Source organism: Pongo pygmaeus, chromosome 4 (assembly GCF_028885625.2).
Source record: "Pongo pygmaeus isolate AG05252 chromosome 4, NHGRI_mPonPyg2-v2.0_pri, whole genome shotgun sequence".
Lineage (NCBI taxonomy): Eukaryota > Metazoa > Chordata > Mammalia > Primates > Hominidae > Pongo > Pongo pygmaeus.
In genome coordinates, this window is record NC_072377.2 from 151,047,847 (window position 1) to 151,068,368 (window position 20,522).

The 20,522-nt window shown below is 36.9% G+C and overlaps 1 protein-coding gene across 7 annotated transcripts in view; it reads left to right on the forward strand.

Annotated features, from left to right (window-relative positions):
- TCERG1 (transcription elongation regulator 1) overlaps positions 1-20,522 on the forward strand; it is a 64,200-nt gene that overhangs the window by 2,775 nt on the left and 40,903 nt on the right. For 5 of the 7 annotated variants that reach the window (XR_008502788.2, XM_054489446.1, XM_054489445.2 and 2 more), the window contains exons 2-7: positions 5,063-5,288; positions 7,185-7,337; positions 8,870-9,323; positions 13,532-13,774; positions 18,315-18,377; positions 19,526-19,726. Coding sequence is in view for 6 of the 7 variants with exons in the window: in XM_054489446.1 (XP_054345421.1) it covers positions 5,063-5,288; positions 7,185-7,337; positions 8,870-9,323; positions 13,532-13,774; positions 18,315-18,377; positions 19,526-19,726 (1,340 nt within the window). In the remaining variant the exon portion in view is untranslated. The remainder of the gene's footprint in view (positions 1-5,062; positions 5,289-7,184; positions 7,338-8,869; positions 9,324-13,531; positions 13,775-18,314; positions 18,378-19,525; positions 19,727-20,522) is intronic. The other 2 variants (XM_054489447.2, XM_054489448.2) reach the window with 1 other exon arrangement.

Here is a 20,522-nt window from a genome sequence, read left to right on the forward strand (position 1 = left end):
ATTATTTTTCTGTGCTATCATTTCCTCTGTAAAAATGGTGCCAAACTTACCTTATTGGGCTGTAGTGAGGATTAAGAGTTAATATGGATAATGTCTGTATAACCATGCTGGTATATAGGAACTTTACTATCATTATTAAAACAATAATGTGTTTTAATGTGTTGCAACAGTATCCTAAAGGGAACTATACACTAGTGGCTAAAGATAATACAGAAGTAAATGGGAGATTTCTTCATAGCATTTATCATAATTGAAAACTCAAATTAGGAATAATGATCCTGAGAGGGCCTGTAGAGGCCAGAAGTGGGAAAGCAGTTTGAGGTGACATTTGAACTTGAGGCTGAGTAGTGAGAAAGCTAGTTAGGTGAAAATCTGGGGAAGAACCTGCTAGGCAAAGAGAACAGGTGCAGAGGCTTCAAAGTAATAAACTTGAAATATTTAAAGGAAAAGACTAGAATTTGTGGAAAGGTTAATGTGGGCCAGGTTATACAGGGCCTGATAATAATAATTATAGTAATAATAGCTAACATTACTAATATTAATATTATTTAACACTTACCAGTACTATTACTGTCCTAATGTTACAGAAACAGTAATGATAGCTAATAACTTAGATAGCACTTACATGCTAAGCACTATTCCAAGTATTTTATTAGCTCATTTAATCCTCACTGCAGGTTCTGGTGAGGTTGTTGTGATGAAGCAGTGTAATATAAAGAGCCCAGCCCATGTTCTGTGCGTAATTAACATCAGAAAATGGCAACTTTAGGCTATTCAAAAAAGGAAATTATGTGAATTTTGTCACCATTTTAGTGGCAGACTTTTGAAAACCGTAACAAATTAATAATGAAATGCTTTTTACAGATAAACACTGCTAGGTTTTGTGGGGGAATGAAAGTAATGATAGTTGAAGTAGTTTACTGTGTATCAGCTACCACCCTAAATGTTTCACCGGGATTATCTCATTGAACAGAGATATCAGATACCTTTTCTGTTCCTTACTCATTCACATCTGAGGAAACTCAAGGCTCAGAAATTATGTAACTAGCCTGACAACAAAAGACAGAGTCCTAACAGGGTTTTTTTATGGTTCTGGATCTTAAATGCTTAACTTTAGGCTGTAACCAGGAAGTATGAAATTGTACAGAAATGAGTACTGTAGACTTTTTGAAAAAAGGAGAGGCAGATGGAAAGAAAATCTAAGAGTAGGGTACATTATTAACTCAAGCCTGAAAGAGAGTGTCTTTCCTTGGTGGTTAACTTTTTTTTGCCCTAAAAGGTTGGACATTCTTTCAGTAACAGTGGCTTCTGTCTTTTGGGGATTCATATAATTTGAAAAAGACCTTCTGATTATTTTGATGCAATCCATATTCCTTTTTTTTTTTAAGACAATGTCTTGCTCTGTCTCCCAGGCTGAAGTGCAGTAGTATGATCTTGGCTCACTGCAGCCTCCACCTCTCAGGTTCCTGTTGTTCTCCTGCCTCAGCCTCTTGAGTAGCTGGGATTGCTGGCAAGCACCACCACACCCGGCTAATTTTTGTATTTTTAGTAGAGAGGGGATTTCATTATGTTGGCCAGGATGGTCTCGAACTTCTGACCTCAGGTGATCCACCCACCTTGGCCTCCCAAAGTGCTAGGATTACAGGCGTGAGCCACCGGGGGGCGTCCGGCCCATATTCCTTTTTAACTCATATTTTCTAACCTTTGGATTGTAGGATCATTTGCAAATTTGATTAAATATACTTGGTATAGTAGTTCTGGACTTGTTTACAGTCCTGGTGTAACAAGGATTACACCAGGACTGTAAACAAGTCCAGAAGGCAAATTAGTTTTTTTGTTTGTTTGTTTTAGTTTTTTAATTTTTTTGAGACTTGAGTCTCGCTCTCTTGCCCAGGCTGGAATGCGGTGGTGTAACATCGGCTCACTGCAACCTCTGCCTCCTGGGTTTGAGTGATTCTAATGCCTCAACCTCTCAAGTAGCTGGGGCTACAGGCGTGCACCACCACACTAATTTTTGTATTTTTAATAGAGACAGGGTTTTGCCATGTTGGCCAGTCTGGTCTTGAACTCCTGGCTTCAAGTGATGTGCCCACCTCTGCCTCCCAAAGTTCTGAGATTACAGGCATGAGCCACTGCTCCTGGCCTAAATTGGTTCTTTATTAGGATTTTTTTGGTGTGTGTCAGAATTGAACTATGATGTGGTAAATTTAGAGAAAGTTCAAAGGGTAATCTATAAGCAGAGGGTTGAAAAATGTCAGAAAGTTGAAAGAGCCTGGTAAGGAGAGACTATAAGAATGATTATTTTCAAATATATAAAGAATATAATTGTTAATTCCTCTCTTGAGGACAGAAATGTAGGTTTTTAATGTATAATGTAGATGTATAGTAGCTACTGAGAATACCATGATAGGTACTCAGTAAATGGGTGGAATTGTAAAAATAATTTTTTTAAGATCCTGCATACCGTACTTGTAAGGTAGTTTGGGTATAGTATCACCTAGGTATTCAGTGGTTCATGCAACAAATACTAATACTAATATTTATTGAGCCCTACTATGTACAGATCTATGTGCTAGGGATACAAGAGTGAACACAATTCCTACTCTGAAGGAGCATTTGCCTGTGTTTGAATCCTCTCTTTATTTTCTTTATTTATTTGTTATTGAGACAGAGTCTTGCTCTGTTACCCAGGCTGGAGTGCGGTGGCACGATCTTGGCTCACTGCAACCTCCACCTCCCGTGCTCAAGCGATTCTCCTGCCTCAGCGTCCCAAGTAGCTGAGATGACAGGCGTGCACCACCATGCCCGGCTAATTTTTTTGTATTTTTAGTAGAGATGGGGTTTCACCATGTTGGCCAGGTTGATGTTGAACTCCTGACTTCAAATGATCTGCCTGCCTTGGCCACCAAAGTGCTGGGATTACAGGCACGAGCCACTGTGGGCCACTTGAATCCTGGCTTTAATACTGAACCAGTTGTGTGGCCTTGGACAAGTGACTTCTTTGCTTTAGTTCTTTATCTATAAACTGAGATTAATAATATCCATCTCATCGGGTTGTTTTGATGATTAAAAGACTTAATATTTGAAAAGAGCTTAGAGCAAGCACTGCCTGGCTCACAGTAAGCACTTTTAAGAGTTAATAATTCTCTTTACAGAAGTACTTGGGGGAAGAGATAGATAATACTATCTCATGTGATATTACTTATTTACTTAAGTGTTGTGGAGAAAATACATTAGGGTGTTGAGAGTGAGGGGTGGTGGGGCAGTGTGCCCTACAGGGAAAGGCTTTCCCTTTAGATAGAGACTACTAATGATCTGCTGAGTTACCCCCTGCCCCCTTTAAAAACCTTGGAAGTAATTTCAAACTTACAAAATGTCACAAAAATAAAGCTAGGGTGTATTCAATGTTAGTATTTTACCTCTTCTGCTTTACTATTTGCATGCACACATGCATCCTCTTTGTTATTCTGAACTGTGAGGGTAAGGTATACCTATGGCTTTTTACCCTTCAATACTTCAGTATTTTCTAAGAATAGAGATATTATTTTACTTAACTACAGCCTAATTATCAACTTCATAAATTTGTAATGATATGATACTTTAATCTGTTGTGCATATTCCAGTGTTGTCAGTTGATCTGGTAATGTCCTGTATGGCATTTCCTCCTGTTAGTACAGAATCCAATCTAGAGTTAAAATTGTGTTGTTATTGGCCGAGCGTGGTGGCTCACGCATGTAATCCCAGTACTTTGGGAGGCTGAGGTGTGCAGATTGCCTGAGGTCAGGAGTTCGAGACCAGTCTTGCCAACATGGCGAAACCCTGTCTCTAAAAAAAAAAAAATTGTGTTGTTATGACTCTTTAACCTTCTTTAATCTGGAGCATTTCCACAACGTTTCTTTGTCTTTTATGGATAACATTGACATTTCTGAAGAATACACATCCCCCTTTTAATAGAAAGAACATTCCTTCTGGCCAGGTGCTGTGGCTCATGCCTATAATCCCAGCACTTTGGGAGGCCGAGGAGGGCAGATCATGAGGTCAGGAGATCAAGACCATTGCCAACACGGTGAAACCCCATCTCTACTAAAATACAAAAAAAAAAAAAAAAAAATTAGCCGGGCATGATGGCGCGTGCCTGTAGTCCCAGCTACTTGGGAGAAGAATCGCTTGAACCCGGGAGGCGGAGGTTGCAGTGAGCCGAGATCGTGCCACTGTACTCCAGCCTGGCAACAGAGTGAGAATTGGTCTCAAAAAGAAAAGAAAAGAAAAGAAAGAACATTCCTTCCTTATTCTGAGTTTGTCTGATACTTTCCTCATTTTCAGATTGAGGTTATACATTTTTGGTCGGAATAGGTGATGTTGTGTCCCTCTCAGTCACACATTATCTATCTGTCCTTCTTAGATGATAATTAGTTTAGATCACTGGATCAAGGTATTGCCCAATTTCCTTATTACGTAGTGTTTTTTTTTTTTCATTCTTTCTTGCGACTTTAAGCAGCATGTGGGTAAATACTTTAAGACCATCAGATAACCCTCTTGTCTAAATTTTTGCCTAGACTCGGCATCCCTTGATCATTCATCCAAACTAGATCATCCATTGATGTAAGTTTTTTTTTTTTTTTTTTTGAGATGGAGCCTTGCTCTGTCGCCCAGGCAGGAGTGCAGTGGCATGATCTTGGCTCATTGCAACCTCCGCCTTGTGGGTTCAATTGATTCTCCTGCCTCAGCCTCCCCAGTAGCAGGAATTACAGGTGTGCGCCTCCATACCCGGCTAATTTTTGTATTTTTAGTAGAGATGGGGTTTCACCATGTTGGCGAGGTTGGTCTCGAACTCCTGACCTCAGGTGATCCACCTGCCTTGACCTCCCAAGGTGCTGGGATTACAGGTGTGAGCCACCGCACCCGGCCCATTGATGTAGTTTTTATCATGACAGTTGCAAAATGATGACTTTCCAACTCCACTTAGACTTAAGAACCTTTTAAATTTGATATAATTAGAGATCAGTAGCTACATTTTTGTAATTTTAAGAAAGAAAAATTTATTCCTTGCTTTCCCATGCAGGATGGCCCAACAGCAGGCCTTGAGGTTCCGAGGTCCGGCTCCCCCACCAAATGCAGTGATGCGAGGCCCACCACCTCTGATGCGACCTCCTCCACCTTTTGGTATGATGCGAGGCCCTCCTCCACCACCACGACCACCCTTTGGACGTCCTCCTTTTGATCCTAATATGCCGCCAATGCCTCCTCCAGGAGGGATACCTCCACCTATGGGCCCTCCACACCTCCAGGTAAAGAATGTAGAGGTTGCCATTTTTTTGTTGGCATCATTAATTTTATATATGGGTTTTGAGTTAAAAACTTATATTCTTAAATAGTTTCAGTTTATGGGAAAATGGGAGCTAAAGAGAAGATCCATATATTAATATGTTTCTTCTGAATTAGTGGTAGCAGTAATTACTATGGAAATTCAGAATAGGACTTTAGATGGTGATAGAGAAGTATGTGTATAAAACCAGGATTCAATAGTTTTTACCTACCTTTAGCTCTGTGAATTGGCTTTAGTAATGCATCTTCTTTATGGGAAATGAAGTTTGAAATCTTAAGATATTTTTGAGTGGAGAAAATTTATTTTCAATGATATATGTTGCCAGCAAGTCTAAAAATATATGTGTATATATTCCTGAGTAAGTCTTCTCCCCGGAAATGGTGCCTAGGATAGAATCTGGAAAGTGACAGCGAACACATTTTATAAGCACATAGTTGAATTTTTTTTCTCCCCTGGGGGGGAAAATAGGGTTATCTTACTCTTTTTGAAAAATATTTATTATGGAATTTCTTTAAATAAAAACATTTATGGTATTTTAACCTGGGGCATAGATCCCTCTCCAGTGTATCCAGACTTATTGTCTGAAGTGAGGTCATGAAGGTATCAGCTCTCAAATGTCTCATTTTGGGATTGTATTCTTTTTGAGTATGTATCTATGTTTTCTTAGTTTAGTCTGTATAGTTCTGAAACCAAATAAATATAGTGGTATCATCTGCCTTCCATTAGCTTAGACAGTGAAGAATGAATTATATTAAAAATAGAAGAAGACAATGGTGTGCCATTTAAGTGATGTTAGTTCTGTTTAGATAGGGTTGTGGTTATGGAAGAGACAGGTTTTAATGCTTTGCTTAATAATTTTATGGCCTTCCTAATAACGAATAGCCTCTCCTTCCTTTAAACACACTGTTAAATGGTTTTATATTTGCTTCAAGGTTAGAATAAGAAATAGCTTTTTAACTTATTCTGGTATAATCTTTAACGTGAATTTGTTCTAATTTGTGACTTTTAAGAGTTAAACCTACTTTGGAGTATTATAGAATGTAATGGACTAATGTAACCCTGTCATTGAAATATATCAAATGTTGTGCTGAGATACTTTCTAATGTTGTCATGCCTTTCTTGGTCTTGGATAATTGTGTGGCTTTATATTAAGTCCGAGTGATTTTCAGCCAAGGGCTCATGAAACATATTTGGGATAGATATTTTATATAACTTAGATCTGGTGTGCTGACGCTTGAAAGATACTCAACTGAATCCAGCAAAGATTGGAGTATGGGAAAGAAATTTTTAGGAAAATAAAGTACAGCTTCACATTATTAGCATAGTTTGAGTTCCATTATCCAGATTAAGCTGCTTTTGATAATTGAATTTTAATGTTACTTAGAGATTATAGAGGGAATCTTTTAAATCCCTGCTCAAAATGTTTTTATAATGTCATAATATCAAATTTTTAATTTTGAAACTCATTTTTATGCACAGTGAAAACTTTCTTGAAGGATTCTTCAAGAAGCTGAGGGGACAGTGATGTGCCTGGTATTAAAACAGGATATAAAAATCAATTCATTAAAAAAAGTAATCCAGTGCCTTGTGTGTGAAAAGCAGATCATGTAGAAAGGAGAAAGCAGAATTCACTGACAGTGTTATAACCCAGAGTTGACCACTATTAGTAGTTTGATGTGTTTCTTTCTAGTTTGTTTGGTAATTTTTGTTGCGGACATTTTGTTTCTACGACAGGTGAATGTTTTGAATAGACTATAAAACTAGTTTCTGTTACAGTGTTTTACTTTTGAATAGAATTCAGTAATAATTTGGAGGAAAAGTAATTAAAGTGACCATTACTGTTCTTGTGAATTAACAGAGACCACCTTTCATGCCTCCACCTATGAGTTCTATGCCTCCTCCTCCGGGTATGATGTTTCCACCAGGAATGCCTCCTGTGACTGCTCCTGGTACTCCAGCACTACCTCCTACGGAGGAGATATGGGTTGAAAATAAAACTCCAGATGGGAAGGTAAATTATAAAATATATTTAAGTTGTCATTTGTTGACAGGAGTAAAACTTAAAGAGTTCTGGCAGATTGAGATCAGTGATATTGTCAATTAAGAATGAGCCTTGGGTAAGCAGGGAATGGGGTAAGACTTCAGGAGAAGCTGACTGGATTCAGTTTTTGTGCAGCAGATATGGGGTTGCCTGGAGTGCTAACATACATTTACCTGTGATTCTGGAAGCTTCTGGTCACACTGGTACCATCTGCCTAGCACATACCAAATTCCAGGCTCCTAGAAGGAAAGCAGGTGTTCAGCATAGCTGGTTTAGGCACATCGAGCCATTCTTATCAGTAAGGGAATGTCAACCCTCTTGAAATCCAAGTTCTCGGACTCCAGATAAGGGTCAGCAGGGCTTTCTACAGATAGCTGTCTCAGGTCTGTTATGTTGAATTTCTGCATAAAATATAACATGGGTTTTCCTTTGTGTGGGTGTTAAAAATACAGTGTGCTCATTATAGAAAATTGGGCTGTGGGGTGGAATTACCTATTTTTGTTGTTGTTTTGTTTTTGTTTTTTGAGACGGAAGTTTCACTCTGTCGCCCAGGCTAGAGAGCAGTAGCACGATGTTAGTTCACTGCAACCTCTGCCTCCTGGGTTCAAGCAATTCTCCTGCCTCAGCCTCCTGAGTAGCTGGAGTTACAGGCACCTGCCATCATGCCCGGCTAATTTTTATATTTTTAATAGAGACAGGCTGGTCTCGAACTCTTGACCTCAGGTAATCCCACCCGCCTTGGCCTCCCACAGTGCTGGGATTACAGGCGTGAGCCACTGTGCCTGGCCCTAAGTCATTTTATTTTTTATTTTTTTATTTTTGAGATGGAGTCTTGCACTGTCACCCAGCCTGGAGTGCAGTGGTGCGATCTTTGGTTCACTGCAACCTCTGCCTCCCAGGTTCAAGTGATTCTCCTTCCTCAGCCTCCTGAGTAACTGGGATTACAGGTGCCCGCCATCACGTCTAGCTAGATTTTTGTATTTTTAGTAGAGACGGGATTTTACCATGTTGGCCAGGTTGGTCTCAAACTCCTGACCTCAGGTGATCTGCTCGCGTCAGCCTCCCAAAGTGCTGGGATTACAGGTGTGAGCCACCGCGCCCAGCTATTTTTTATTTTTGAGATGGAGTCTTCCTCTGTCGCCCAGGCTGGGGTGCAGTGGTACGATCTCGGCGCACTGCAGCCTCCACTTCCTGGGTTCAAGTGATTCTTTTGCCTCAGCCTCCCAAGTAGCTGGGATTACAGGTGCCCGCCACCACACCTGGCTAATTTTTTTTATATTTTTAATAGAGTTTCACCATGTTGGCCAGGCTGGTCTCGAACTCGTGACCTCCAGTGATCCACCTGCCTTTGCCTCCCAAAGTGCTGGGATTACAGGCATGAGCCACCACTCCTGGTCCTACGTTATTTTTAAATAGCTTTAAAGATAAAATATGGTTCCATTCTTGTTTTTAATAATAATTGACAGATTTTATGATACCATTGATTTTTGCTTCTGCTGCAGGTTTATTATTATAATGCTCGGACACGTGAATCTGCATGGACCAAGCCAGATGGAGTTAAGGTTATTCAGCAATCAGAACTGACACCTATGCTTGCAGCCCAGGCACAGGTTCAGGCTCAGGCCCAGGCGCAGGCCCAGGCGCAGGCTCAGGCCCAGGCACAAGCTCAGGCCCAGGCTCAGGCTCAGGCTCAGGCCCAGGCCCAGGCGCAGGCCCAGGCCCAAGCCCAAGCCCAAGCCCAGGCCCAGGCTCAGGCTCAGGCACAAGCTCAGGCCCAGGCCCAGGCTCAGGTCCAGGCCCAGGTCCAGGCACAAGTGCAAGCACAAGCAGTTGGAGCTTCCACCCCTACGACCAGTAGCCCAGCACCTGCAGTATCCACTTCAACATCATCATCCACCCCTTCCTCTACCACTTCTACCACAACAACTGCTACTTCAGTTGCGCAGACAGTATCAAGTGAGTACCACTCAGCATGTGTTTTTATATAGGGGCTAGAGACATGAACAAGTAGGGGACTACATTTCATATTGATCCCAGTGTTTCTGGTATTATCCTTTAATACCAGAATTATTTAAAATACATTTTTGACTCTAAAACTTTTGGGTTAGAGAAAAACAGGAATTTATATTAATAGGAGGAATTATTTGCCCAGTTGCAGTTCATGAAGCTAAATTGAGAAAGTGCAAAGTTAGCTGTTCCACTTGGCCAACAGTAATGCCAGGCATTGTGGGTTTGCAAAATAAGTGTAAGTCTTGGTCCCTACCTTACAGTTTCCAGTATTCCTAATCGAGGAGGCAAGAATAACACATGTTAAACAATTAGATATTGGTGTGCAAAACTATACAGTGAGAAAGATGTAAGAATTTGAGAAGTGGAGAAATGAGTGGGTGGACTACATGGGTATTTATCATGAAGGAAACGGAATAGGGTTTAAGTAGGTTCACAGGTAAGGAAAGGATTTTCAGGTAGGAGAAGCAACATGAATAAAGGTCAGGAAAATGATAAATGTAGTTTATGGGTTTTTAGGAAGCTTCTGAGGTGAGAGGGTGTTTTTTTGAAGGGTCTTAAGAACTAGGCAAATAGGTGAGACAGGCACTGGGGGCCTGTATGAATGCAGTATTTTGGAAGATTTTTTTTTTGGTGTTGGTTTTTTGGGTGGTGATGAAATAAGGGAGGTTTATTAGGAGCTTCTCAGTAATCTCTTTTAGAATAGTTTCTAGGCTGGGATGCGAGTAGGTGAATTGAGGAGTTGCCATAGAAGGGAGCAGTCAGAAAGGCAGGAGAATTTTCAGGTGTAAACTCACAGAGGCCCGAAGAGTAGATCTTTTCTGAAAAGGTGAGAGTCGATTAATAGCATATTTCAGAGATTAAGAGAGGGACGCAGCTGTTAATTTGCTTAAAAGATTGTCATTAATGTGACAATATTGCTTTCTTTTTGGGGGTTTCTTTCTTTTTGTCTTTTTTCTTTTTTTTGTATTAATATATGGATGTTGCTCCTTACTCTGCAGGTTGAGACTAAGCCTGAAAGTACTTAAATAATGATTTTTTTATTTGATTATTTGTTATGGCACTTGTCTGAAGATACACAGCTGTCTCTACAGTGTGATTATAATTTGTATTATTTTACTACCAGGATAATTGATAAGAATAAAGAAAAAATGTGGGGGTTTTTTGTGATTACTTCAGGGACTTGGGAATTATTAGTGTGTAGGAAATATGTATAAGAGAGAAATTAATTCACATTGGCTTCAAATTTGAATTTATTTTATTGATAAAAAGCAACTGAAGCAGTCAAGTAAGGTACATATAATATGGGGATAGCCTTTAAAGATCTTCTTAATGGTTTTTAGACATTTTGTAGGAGGGGGAAGGTACTGAACAGGAAAATGTGAATAGTGTTTTACAAATCTGTTTGCTTTTGTAGCTAAGGTGAATTTTGATATGAAAGTATAACAGTCATACTAGCTAGTTTGTTAAGGGTTGTTACCTTTTTATAGGCTTAGTGTTTCCCAAACCTCTGTGGCAAGGCAGGAGACTACCAGTTTTTATGGGAGACCTGTGGCAGTAATGGTAGAAGGGGATTAATAAAAGCAATGTAGTTTTATGTGGAGGCTCTGTGTTGCTTACATTTTCTTTCCTGCGTTCTTAGAAAGGAGAAATAGTAGTGCTTCATTTTGTTTTAAGAAAGTTGATTAGCTAGATAATTTAACCATGCTATATATAGTCCATTTCTGTTTTCAGAGTAGTGTGTCAGTAAGCTCATAGCTGTCTTGTGTCCTGTTTGTCAGTTTTGCTTTACTCTTCAGTGATTGGGAGGACTTTATTCCCAGAACTATAAAATAGCAAGATCATATTCTTTTTACTGCTTTTAAACATCAGTTTTGATGTTGTCTACGTATTCCAATGTGTGTTTTTATTTTACTTGATTTAGGATCATAAAGTGTTGTCATACTGCAGTCTTAATATTTCTCCATCTATTATATATAGTCACTTGTCTTTTTTAGTTAAGATCTGAGGCTGGGTTAGTATATTTTGAGGCCTAGTGCTTCACTAGCTACTTTAAGCAAATGAAGTTAGTAGGAATTTACCCGCTGAAGTCTTAGATACCATTCTCCCAGTTTCCCATTATTTTATTGCTTTTGTTCTTTTCCTGTCATGACTCATGGCTACTAATCAAATTCAGAAAATGCTGTGCTGGAAAGTAAGAGGAATGGGTTGTAAATATTTTTTGTCATCTCCATTGGTGTTCTTTTCCACTTGAAATTTGATGCCCTTATTTATTTTCCTGACTATAGTACTTTGGATCACAATTTTAGCAATTATCTGAATACTATAATAATATTTAAATTTTAATTTTCTGAACTACAGTATAGATCTGTGGGGTAAATGGGACTAAAAATTAAGAATATATTTTAATCCCAGCTGAGCATAGACTCATTTTGTGCAAGTTTGTGAAAAATGATGAAGAAATCCTACTTCTCAGGGAAGTTGGGAACAATAACCAGATACATTTTCAGCCATTATAGTAGATTACAAATGCTAAATGGTATATGTATGGGACTGGGCAAATGTTGCATGTACTTTGTATTTTTCACACTGTTATAAAATTATATTAATATGATACTGTACCCTAAGGCTAGGTCTATGCTAGACCAACAATTCATTCCTGGGCCCCTGAAGATACTTGTTTGGCCCTGCTGTCTATTTAGCCAAGGTGAGTCCCTCATTAACAAGTATGAAATTGCTCACATCTTCCCAGCCTAAGTGAGTTTTTCATTATTAGAAGCTAGAAAAAGATACTGACAGATTTTGTTGTCAGTTGGATTATTGGGTGATTTGTATTAAATAGTGTGCTTTTGTTTAGAACAAAATTGGCATAAAGATTGGGAAAGCACTGTTTTCATTTTATTTCATTTGACAAATTCATTCTTAGTCCAATACAGGTAGACATTTTTTTCTTTACATCTAAAAAAGATGAAGTATTTGTTACCAATGAATTACCAAAATGAATTTTATTTTGGAACTAGATGGGTTATGAATAAATAACAAAATCGTTTTGTAACGTGAGAATTGAAACTGAAAAGTATGAAATAAGGATTTTAGTTTTTAGTTTGATTTTAAATGCAATTGCTAGGGATGGGATGTTTTATTTTCGATATTTAAAAATAATGTGTTAGCGGAACCCAAATGATCCTGAATTTCACATTTTCCTGGTCTCTCACAATGGAAACCTCAGTTTAAAAAAATTTCATTTTTTTAAAATAATGAGAGAAACCTGAGTATTTTTTATTCCATTCATTCATATCCAGTTAGTCATTAGTTATTTGCTTATCTTTTTCTCTGTTCTTTTCTTCCTATGCATCTGTGAGGTTAATTCATCAAATGAAACCTGTTTATTACTCTTCCATACAGGAACCTTTAGTTTACTATATACCCCATTTACCTTCATGAAGTCACACAAATAATGTGAATGCATTCTTATAAAAAGTTCAGTCTAACAAAACATACATATTAATAGTAAAATGTGAAAGAGGCATACACAGAGGGTAACTACCATTAATGTATTTTGTCTTGTATTCTACTAGATCATTTTCTCTATATTTACCTAAGTTCTGCCCTTTTCCTGTCCATTTAAGGGCATACTCCTTAGCCTTTTGTTCAAGGCTTTCTAATTTCTGCTTCTGGCCTACCTTTCCAGCCACACAACTCACTCGTTTTGTTGGTATGCCTACTGTTTCAGTCATTAACTGCTTGCCTTCAGTTTTCTAAACAATTCCTTTTTGTTCCTTACTCTTTGCCTTATTCATACTTTTCTCACTGGTTTATTTTTTTCTTCTACCCCCTTCCTGCTGTTTTCCTTGTTGAAATCTTAATTTTTCAAGGCGCAGCATCCCAATATAAACTTTTCTATACCGTCTCACAGTTAGAAATGTTCTTTGGGTCTTGATTTTTACTCCTATATGTTTATCCCATTTTACTTTGTATTCATTTTTGTATTTCATTTAACTATTTTCAACCTTGAAGATGAGACCTTTTGACAAATTTCTTGCAGTGCATAGAATGGTCCCTTAAATACTTAAATTACTGAATGTGTGAATGATGAATGAATATAGTAAAATGATTTATGAAGGAGTGATACATGTTTTTGTTTTATCTTTTATCAGCACCCACAACACAAGATCAGACCCCAAGTTCTGCTGTTTCAGTTGCCACGCCTACAGTTAGTGTTTCAACTCCTGCTCCTACAGCCACACCTGTGCAAACCGTTCCCCAGCCGCACCCTCAGACGTTACCTCCTGCTGTTCCTCATTCAGTACCTCAGCCAACAACAGCAATACCTGCTTTTCCACCAGTAATGGTACCTCCGTTTCGTGTTCCCCTTCCTGGCATGCCAATTCCACTTCCAGGTAAACCAACAGATTATAATGGTCTTTCCAGCTATGTTTTCATATTGTCAGTTAGTTTGTTCTCATGTGTCTGTTGCGTTTGAAATTTGCCTTGAATCTCACCTGTTTGAAACGTTTTTGAAAGATTCATGGCTAACTGCAATATTTTCTCTTAAGTTTTGGTAAATGTCCTTTTTTTGTTGTTGTTTACATGTCCTAAAATTAGAGCCACATTTAAAGCTACACTTATTTTGGATAATGCCCTCAACAAGTTAAAAATGATTATCTTTTCATGTAAATAATGTTCTAAATGCAATATTTTTGAAGGGTTGAGTTTATGAAGTTGAGAAATCACGTCACAATAGCTAACACAAGTTGGATGATTTATATACAGTGCACTGTTGTAAGCATGTTACATGCATTAACTCCTTTAATTTTTACAACCCATGTTATGAGATAGGTACACAGACAGGTTAAATTACTTGCCCAAGGTCACATAGCTAATAAGTGATGATGTTGAGATTTGAGCCTGTGCCCTCCACATCCAGATAGTAAACTTTTAATAACTATGTTAATACTGGGAAGAAAATGTGAGTGATTTAACTATAAAACAATTCATATAAAACAGGAACTAGAAGGTTCCCTTGTAACAATTATGAAGTAAAGCATAATGTGCATCATTTAAAAGTTTAAATTGTTATGGTGAATTAATGTGTTATATTGTCTTAAGAGAAGTCATTAAAACTAGAGAAAGAATTAAGAAATATTGTGGAGTGGAATTCTTACCATAGGGTTTAAAAATGATAGTGTTGGGCATTCCAAATTTGAATGCATCAGTTTTTGTCAAACACATTTAATCCTTGATCCATGGTTCATTCTCCTTGTGTTATAGTTGAGAGTATTGGTACCTTAGAGAGGTCAGGTTCACAGGGCTAGTTTGTAGCAAAGATGAATAGAACTTAGGCCTCTTGTCTCTCAAGTTCACATTCCATCTACTTATTGCTACTTTTTTATACTCGTTTCTGTGTAAGAATACAGTTGTGATACAGCTATTTCTTAGATTTGCCACATCTTAATTATCACTATTGGACTGGTTGTCTTTTTCTTTGTGACCACTCTGAAAAGGACACCTTCAGATATACCTTGTCAAGAAAGAAACCAAAAATTTCAGGTTTTTTTTGATTTGGAAAACCTTCTATACATTGTTGGTGTAGTGTTAGATAATTAAATGCCCATTATGTGGTGTTTAAGAAATTCAAATCATTTAAAAAGAAAACAAAAGATGTTTTCCCTGCTATTAGGGATTATCCCTTTTCTAGATTAAATTTAAGACAAGCAGCTGGATACTTTTCTCTATGTGTAATTTTTCTGGGAAAACTAAATGATAGATGGAGAATAGCCTGATATTTGTCACAACCTAATTTTGGTCTGCTTTAGGGTTAAGGACTATATTAAGACCAGATCGTGGATTCTGAGTGATCTGAAGGAGTTGAGGTTGCTCATTTTGTAGAGGGAAGATTGAGAGGTGGCATGATAATGTTGTTGAAGTATTTTGAAAGGCTGTCATTTGAACAACTTTTGCTTTTCTTTAGAGGTTCTTATTAGGACTAATGGATAAAAGGTACACAATAGCAAAATTTATTTCTATAGAAAGTAGAAGTGTCTCACAATTAAATCCCTCTGGCTCTAGCTTCATTTTGATGTCATATTTTCCCCCAAAATATGATGACATATTTTGATGTCATATGGAGCAAGCGTATCCTTGCTCCATCATTAAAAAAATTTGGACAGGTGGTGGTGACCATTTGAGTCACCAAATGAAGCAGTACCTGTGAAGTTTGGCAGTAGAAGGCATTCAATAAACAGCAGCCATTAGTGACATTTTGGGGGTCAATTGGAAGAGAACTCGAATTGGATAGTCTAAGATTTCTTTGGAGAGAGTGAGTGTCATACAAAGTGATATATTAGGCTGGGCATGGTGGCTTACGCCTGTAATCTCAGCACTTTGGGAGGCTGAGGTGGGTGGATCAGCTGAGGTCAGGAGTTCGAGATTAGCCTCAACATGGAGAAACCCCATCTCTACTAAAAATACAAAATTAGCTGGGTGTGGTGGTGTATGCCCATCTACTCGGGAGGCTGAGGCGGGAGAATTGCTTGAACCTGGGAGGTGGAGGTTGCGGTGAGCCGAGATTGTGCCATTGCACTCCAGCCTGGGCAACAAGAGCGAAACTCTGTCTCAAAAAAAAAAAAAAAGATGTATTAGTATCAAATATTAGTTTGTTTATTAAGACTTTTTGGTATTGATATTTGTTCACTTTTCTCATTTTCCCTTTTAACTCAGTCCTACAAGGTGTTCAGTAAAAAATAAGGACAAAGAAGACTTGTTTTTTTCTTCCCCAAATCTTTGGTTTTACAAACAATGAGATCTGTGTCTCCTGGTTTTTGCCTTTTAATTCAATTCAGCAATAAGGTGAATGGGAAGGATTTGTATGTAATTTGTCTTAGAGGCTTAATTTCTCTTTGAAATAGTATTGTATGGGTCTCCTGAGGATGATTGAGGAACGGATGGTCAAACAAGATGAAGGGAAGAAGTGGAAGAATTAGGTAAAATACAAGAGTAGGGGGTGGAGTTTGGATAAATGAGTCTAGGATTATAGGAGTTCTACTTCTAAAACTATAAAATCTTATCTGGAATTTTAAGAAACTTAACTGTCTGTGACATTGGAATCATCCAAAATGCTGAGTGGAATTTTCTTATTTCTTAGATAATAATTTGAGGACAGAGTTGTAGGAAAATTGAACAAATGCTCCCTCTAAAAAAAAAAGGTTAAAAATTTAGATTTTTATTTTGTGAGTACTCACAATCTGCATGTAATCACTTTGAGAGAAACTTCAGTGTATCTTTTTAGCATGAGAAGAAACACAGGACCTTTCTATATGGTCTGTATGTTGATAGTCAAATAGAAGAGTTCTGCTAGTCCAACTGATTTTTAATAATGGTGGTTAAGCTTATGTATGAAAAGATTTGATTTTCTTCTGCATAAGTTGTATAGTTAAAAGTATTTGTTGGAAGATGGTTTTGGAGAAGAGTCTTTGGGAGTAAAGTTCATATATTCATAAGAATTGAATTTCCTGTGCTGAGTTTAGTAGGCTCAGTGCTCCTGCAGATGGCAGTATTTATACTAATTAAACTTAATCCATGCTGTAACTTCCTTAACCAAATGAATTTTTCCATTGCTTTGTTTCGACATTAGGGAAAATAAAATTATACATATAACTTTATTCAGCATGCTTTCATGATCCAATGTTTTTATTTTAGTTTAAAAGTTAATAGAAAGTTTACTTTAAATATTCTTTATATAAAATAGTAATTAAGAAATAAAGGTACTTTTCAATAATTGACACTATTTTTGTTTGCGTGTGTGAACACAGTTAAATTGTATACAAACCCAGGAGTTTAATTTTACTTTTAGTCTCAGAGGTAGGAGAAATTTTTTTCCTGTCCTTTAGTGGGGAAAATAGTTTATTGTTACTATTTTTAATTTTTATAGGGTACCAACTAAGCTTAGTTTTTTCAGCTGAAAAAAATAAAAAAGTAAAAGTTATTGCCCCTATACTTTTCTTCAGACTTTGGCCTTTTCCTTTAAAAGTTTTTAATTTTCTCAGTTAATCAGTCTTAGTTTTCCAGCTTTTCTTTTCATTCCCTTTTTAAAAATCACCATCGTGATGCATCATGATGAGTCTTCATTCTTCTAAGAACTGTACATAATTTTCATTCTTTAATACAAGTACTACTTCTTTAGTCAGCTTAAATGATAGAAGTTTCTGCAGCCATCAGCCCAAATAGTCATTAGTGGTATTAAAGGGGCTGTATGTTTCTTAATGTTTTAGCCTGCTTCCACAGTGTTCCAAGCCCATGGGGTTCCATAGAGCAGGCACTAAACATGGATATTTTGGCATTAGTGAAATGCTACCTTCCTCTTCATCTTTGCCTTTCTTTTATTTAAAGTATTATTTGCAGTGGAATATTTGGATTCATCTCATATCTTACTTTCTTCCTCTCCTCACCACCCCTAGCTTATTCCTTTTCTACTTCTGCATGGTTGTACTCCATGCCTCAGCTCCTGCATGTAGTTTCAACTTAGCAGCAGCATAGAGAAAGTGTCTTGTCAGTGTCATGCTGCATCTGCCTTTTACTGATATCTAAGCAACAGCAGCATGGGTTTGATGTCCTGTGGGAAAATGTCCCACATGAGAATTTGTTATGTATGTGTAATGAAGGGGCTTTCTTTTGTTGAATTTAAACTCTTAAGACTCCTTCAATATGTTCAGAGCTGGTTTGATAAAAAGGTAATTGATGGTATCATTTAGAATTAGTGTCATTGGATTTGGCAGCACTTCCCACAAAATGTCAAACAGAAAGAAATTTTACTCCATTCTTGGTCTTTTTCATTTGGAAATAGCATTCTAAATTGTAGTGGTAAATTATTTCCCTGAATCCCAGTGGTAGCCGACATACAATGGCAGCTTTCCAACGTATGCTTGCTTATCCATTTTACAGGTGTAGCAATGATGCAAATAGTCAGCTGCCCGTATGTAAAGACAGTCGCTACCACCAAGACCGGTAATTTTTAAAACCATCTTAGTTTGTTTTGTCTGTAAGTTGGCATGGTAGTGAATGTTGTTGTTTATCCTTTTATTTATTTTTTGCCCAAGTAAGTGGATATTTTTATATTTTTCTTTTTAATGAGCAGTATAAATGCAGTTGTCATATTTGGCCAACACTTAATTTTCCCAATTGCCTGTAGTATTAGCTTCTTTGGTTCACAAAAACAAATAAGGTCAGATCACTTTATATCTTAATTTGTGTAATAAGTGTAAACAACTTCATTCTCATATTCATAACATTTAATTTTATTTTTGATGTGTGTTTTTAAGTTAAATATAAAAAAATCATTTCCATGTGTAAAGTGATGTGATTATGCTTGCATGCTAGTGAGTATATGTGTGTGAATACATGTGTATAGTATACATTTACATTTTAAAGTTAATGAAGTAAGATAACTACCTGAAACTTAAAATTCAGTATAGGATTTGAGGACTTTTTTTTTTTTTTTTTTCCAGTTTTGATTCACATATCCTTATTTTAATAGTATTTTGTTTATATATTACCAGCTTATTTAGCTGTCTTGTAAAAAATATAAATCTTGGTTTGTCTTCTAAAAAGTAGACGAGCTTTGCTTTCTCTTAGGAAAAGAGTAAACAAAGGGTATAAGGATATTTGAGTTAATCATTTAGAGTCGATAAACTCAGTCATTTGCTAGAAAACTGAGAATATTCATACCCTTTTAGTTACCTTAAAATTAAAAATAATTTTGCCTCAGGAAATATGTGTAGTAAATATGTTTGTTGTCTTCATTAGAATTTGATAAATTATCTTTATAAAAATATATTTCTATTCATAAGTAGAGAATATACCATGTTTTTAAATATTTATTATGTTAAGACTTTGTCATAGGTGAGACCCAAATTTCTGACTGTTTTTAAGGGTTGAATTTCTATGTCTAATGGAGTTTAGGCATTAGAATTAAAAATCCAGGGAAATAGAATTAAGTGGTATTTTTATGTCACCTTTTTATATGATTTTTGTTTTGTTCCAACTGGTCCATTCATTTATTAATATTTAATAGAAAGATTTAGCTCATATTTTAGAATTTTATTTTGTATTGCAGTTTGATACTTGGATCTAATTTTTTATTATTCTTTTTTTAGGTGTATTGCCAGGAATGGCCCCTCCTATCGTACCCATGATACATCCCCAGGTTGCTATTGCAGCTTCACCTGCTACCTTAGCTGGAGCAACAGCAGTTTCTGAATGGACTGAATATAAAACAGCAGATGGGAAGACATATTATTATAATAATAGAACATTAGAATCAACCTGGGAAAAACCCCAAGAACTAAAGGAAAAAGGTATATAGTGGTTTTAATGACTTGGAAAGTAGTATAAACTGTAATAAGTAGAATGGTATTTGAAATTCTGAGTTAATTGCTTTTTAACATATTTGAGGGATTTTCTAATTACACAGTCGTTGGATTGTTTATTTTTACTGAATTGATAAATATTTATTTTAAAAACTAGTTTGTCATCATTTTTTTCCCATCTGGAGAAATGGTTATACATATGTACATATGTATGTACATATTTTTACTGTTAGGAATTTTCTAATTATATTGCATAATTATTGTAATCGTCATTGAGATTGATAATACAGATCAGGAAGGAATGTGTTTTTTATATGTGTTCTGAAGAAAAAAATTTAGGCCCTTAGGGTCTTAGATGTAGAAGATTCATAATTTTCTACATCACCAGCTGCTATTATTATTGTTGTTTTTAAAATTTGAGACAGAGCCTCACTGTGTTGCCCAGGCTGGTCTTGAACTCCTGGGCTTAAGCAATCCTTCTGCCTCAGCTTCCCGGGTAGCTGAGGATTATAGGTATGTGTCACTGTGCCCAGCTCACCAAACCCCCTTTTCTATTCCTATGTATCTTAGTATCTTATCCCTTTTAGCAAAATGAATGATTGCTGCAAATGATATATGAATGACCTGAAAGATTTAATGTCCCTTCGAAGTCAGTAGGTCGTCTTCAAATCAGATAGTTACCTGATTGGTATAGCAAGGTATTTGAAGTTGTGCATTACATAAGATTCAAATCAAAGATATTATAAGGAAGGATATTTTATCTTTATGGTTAATACTTGGGAAT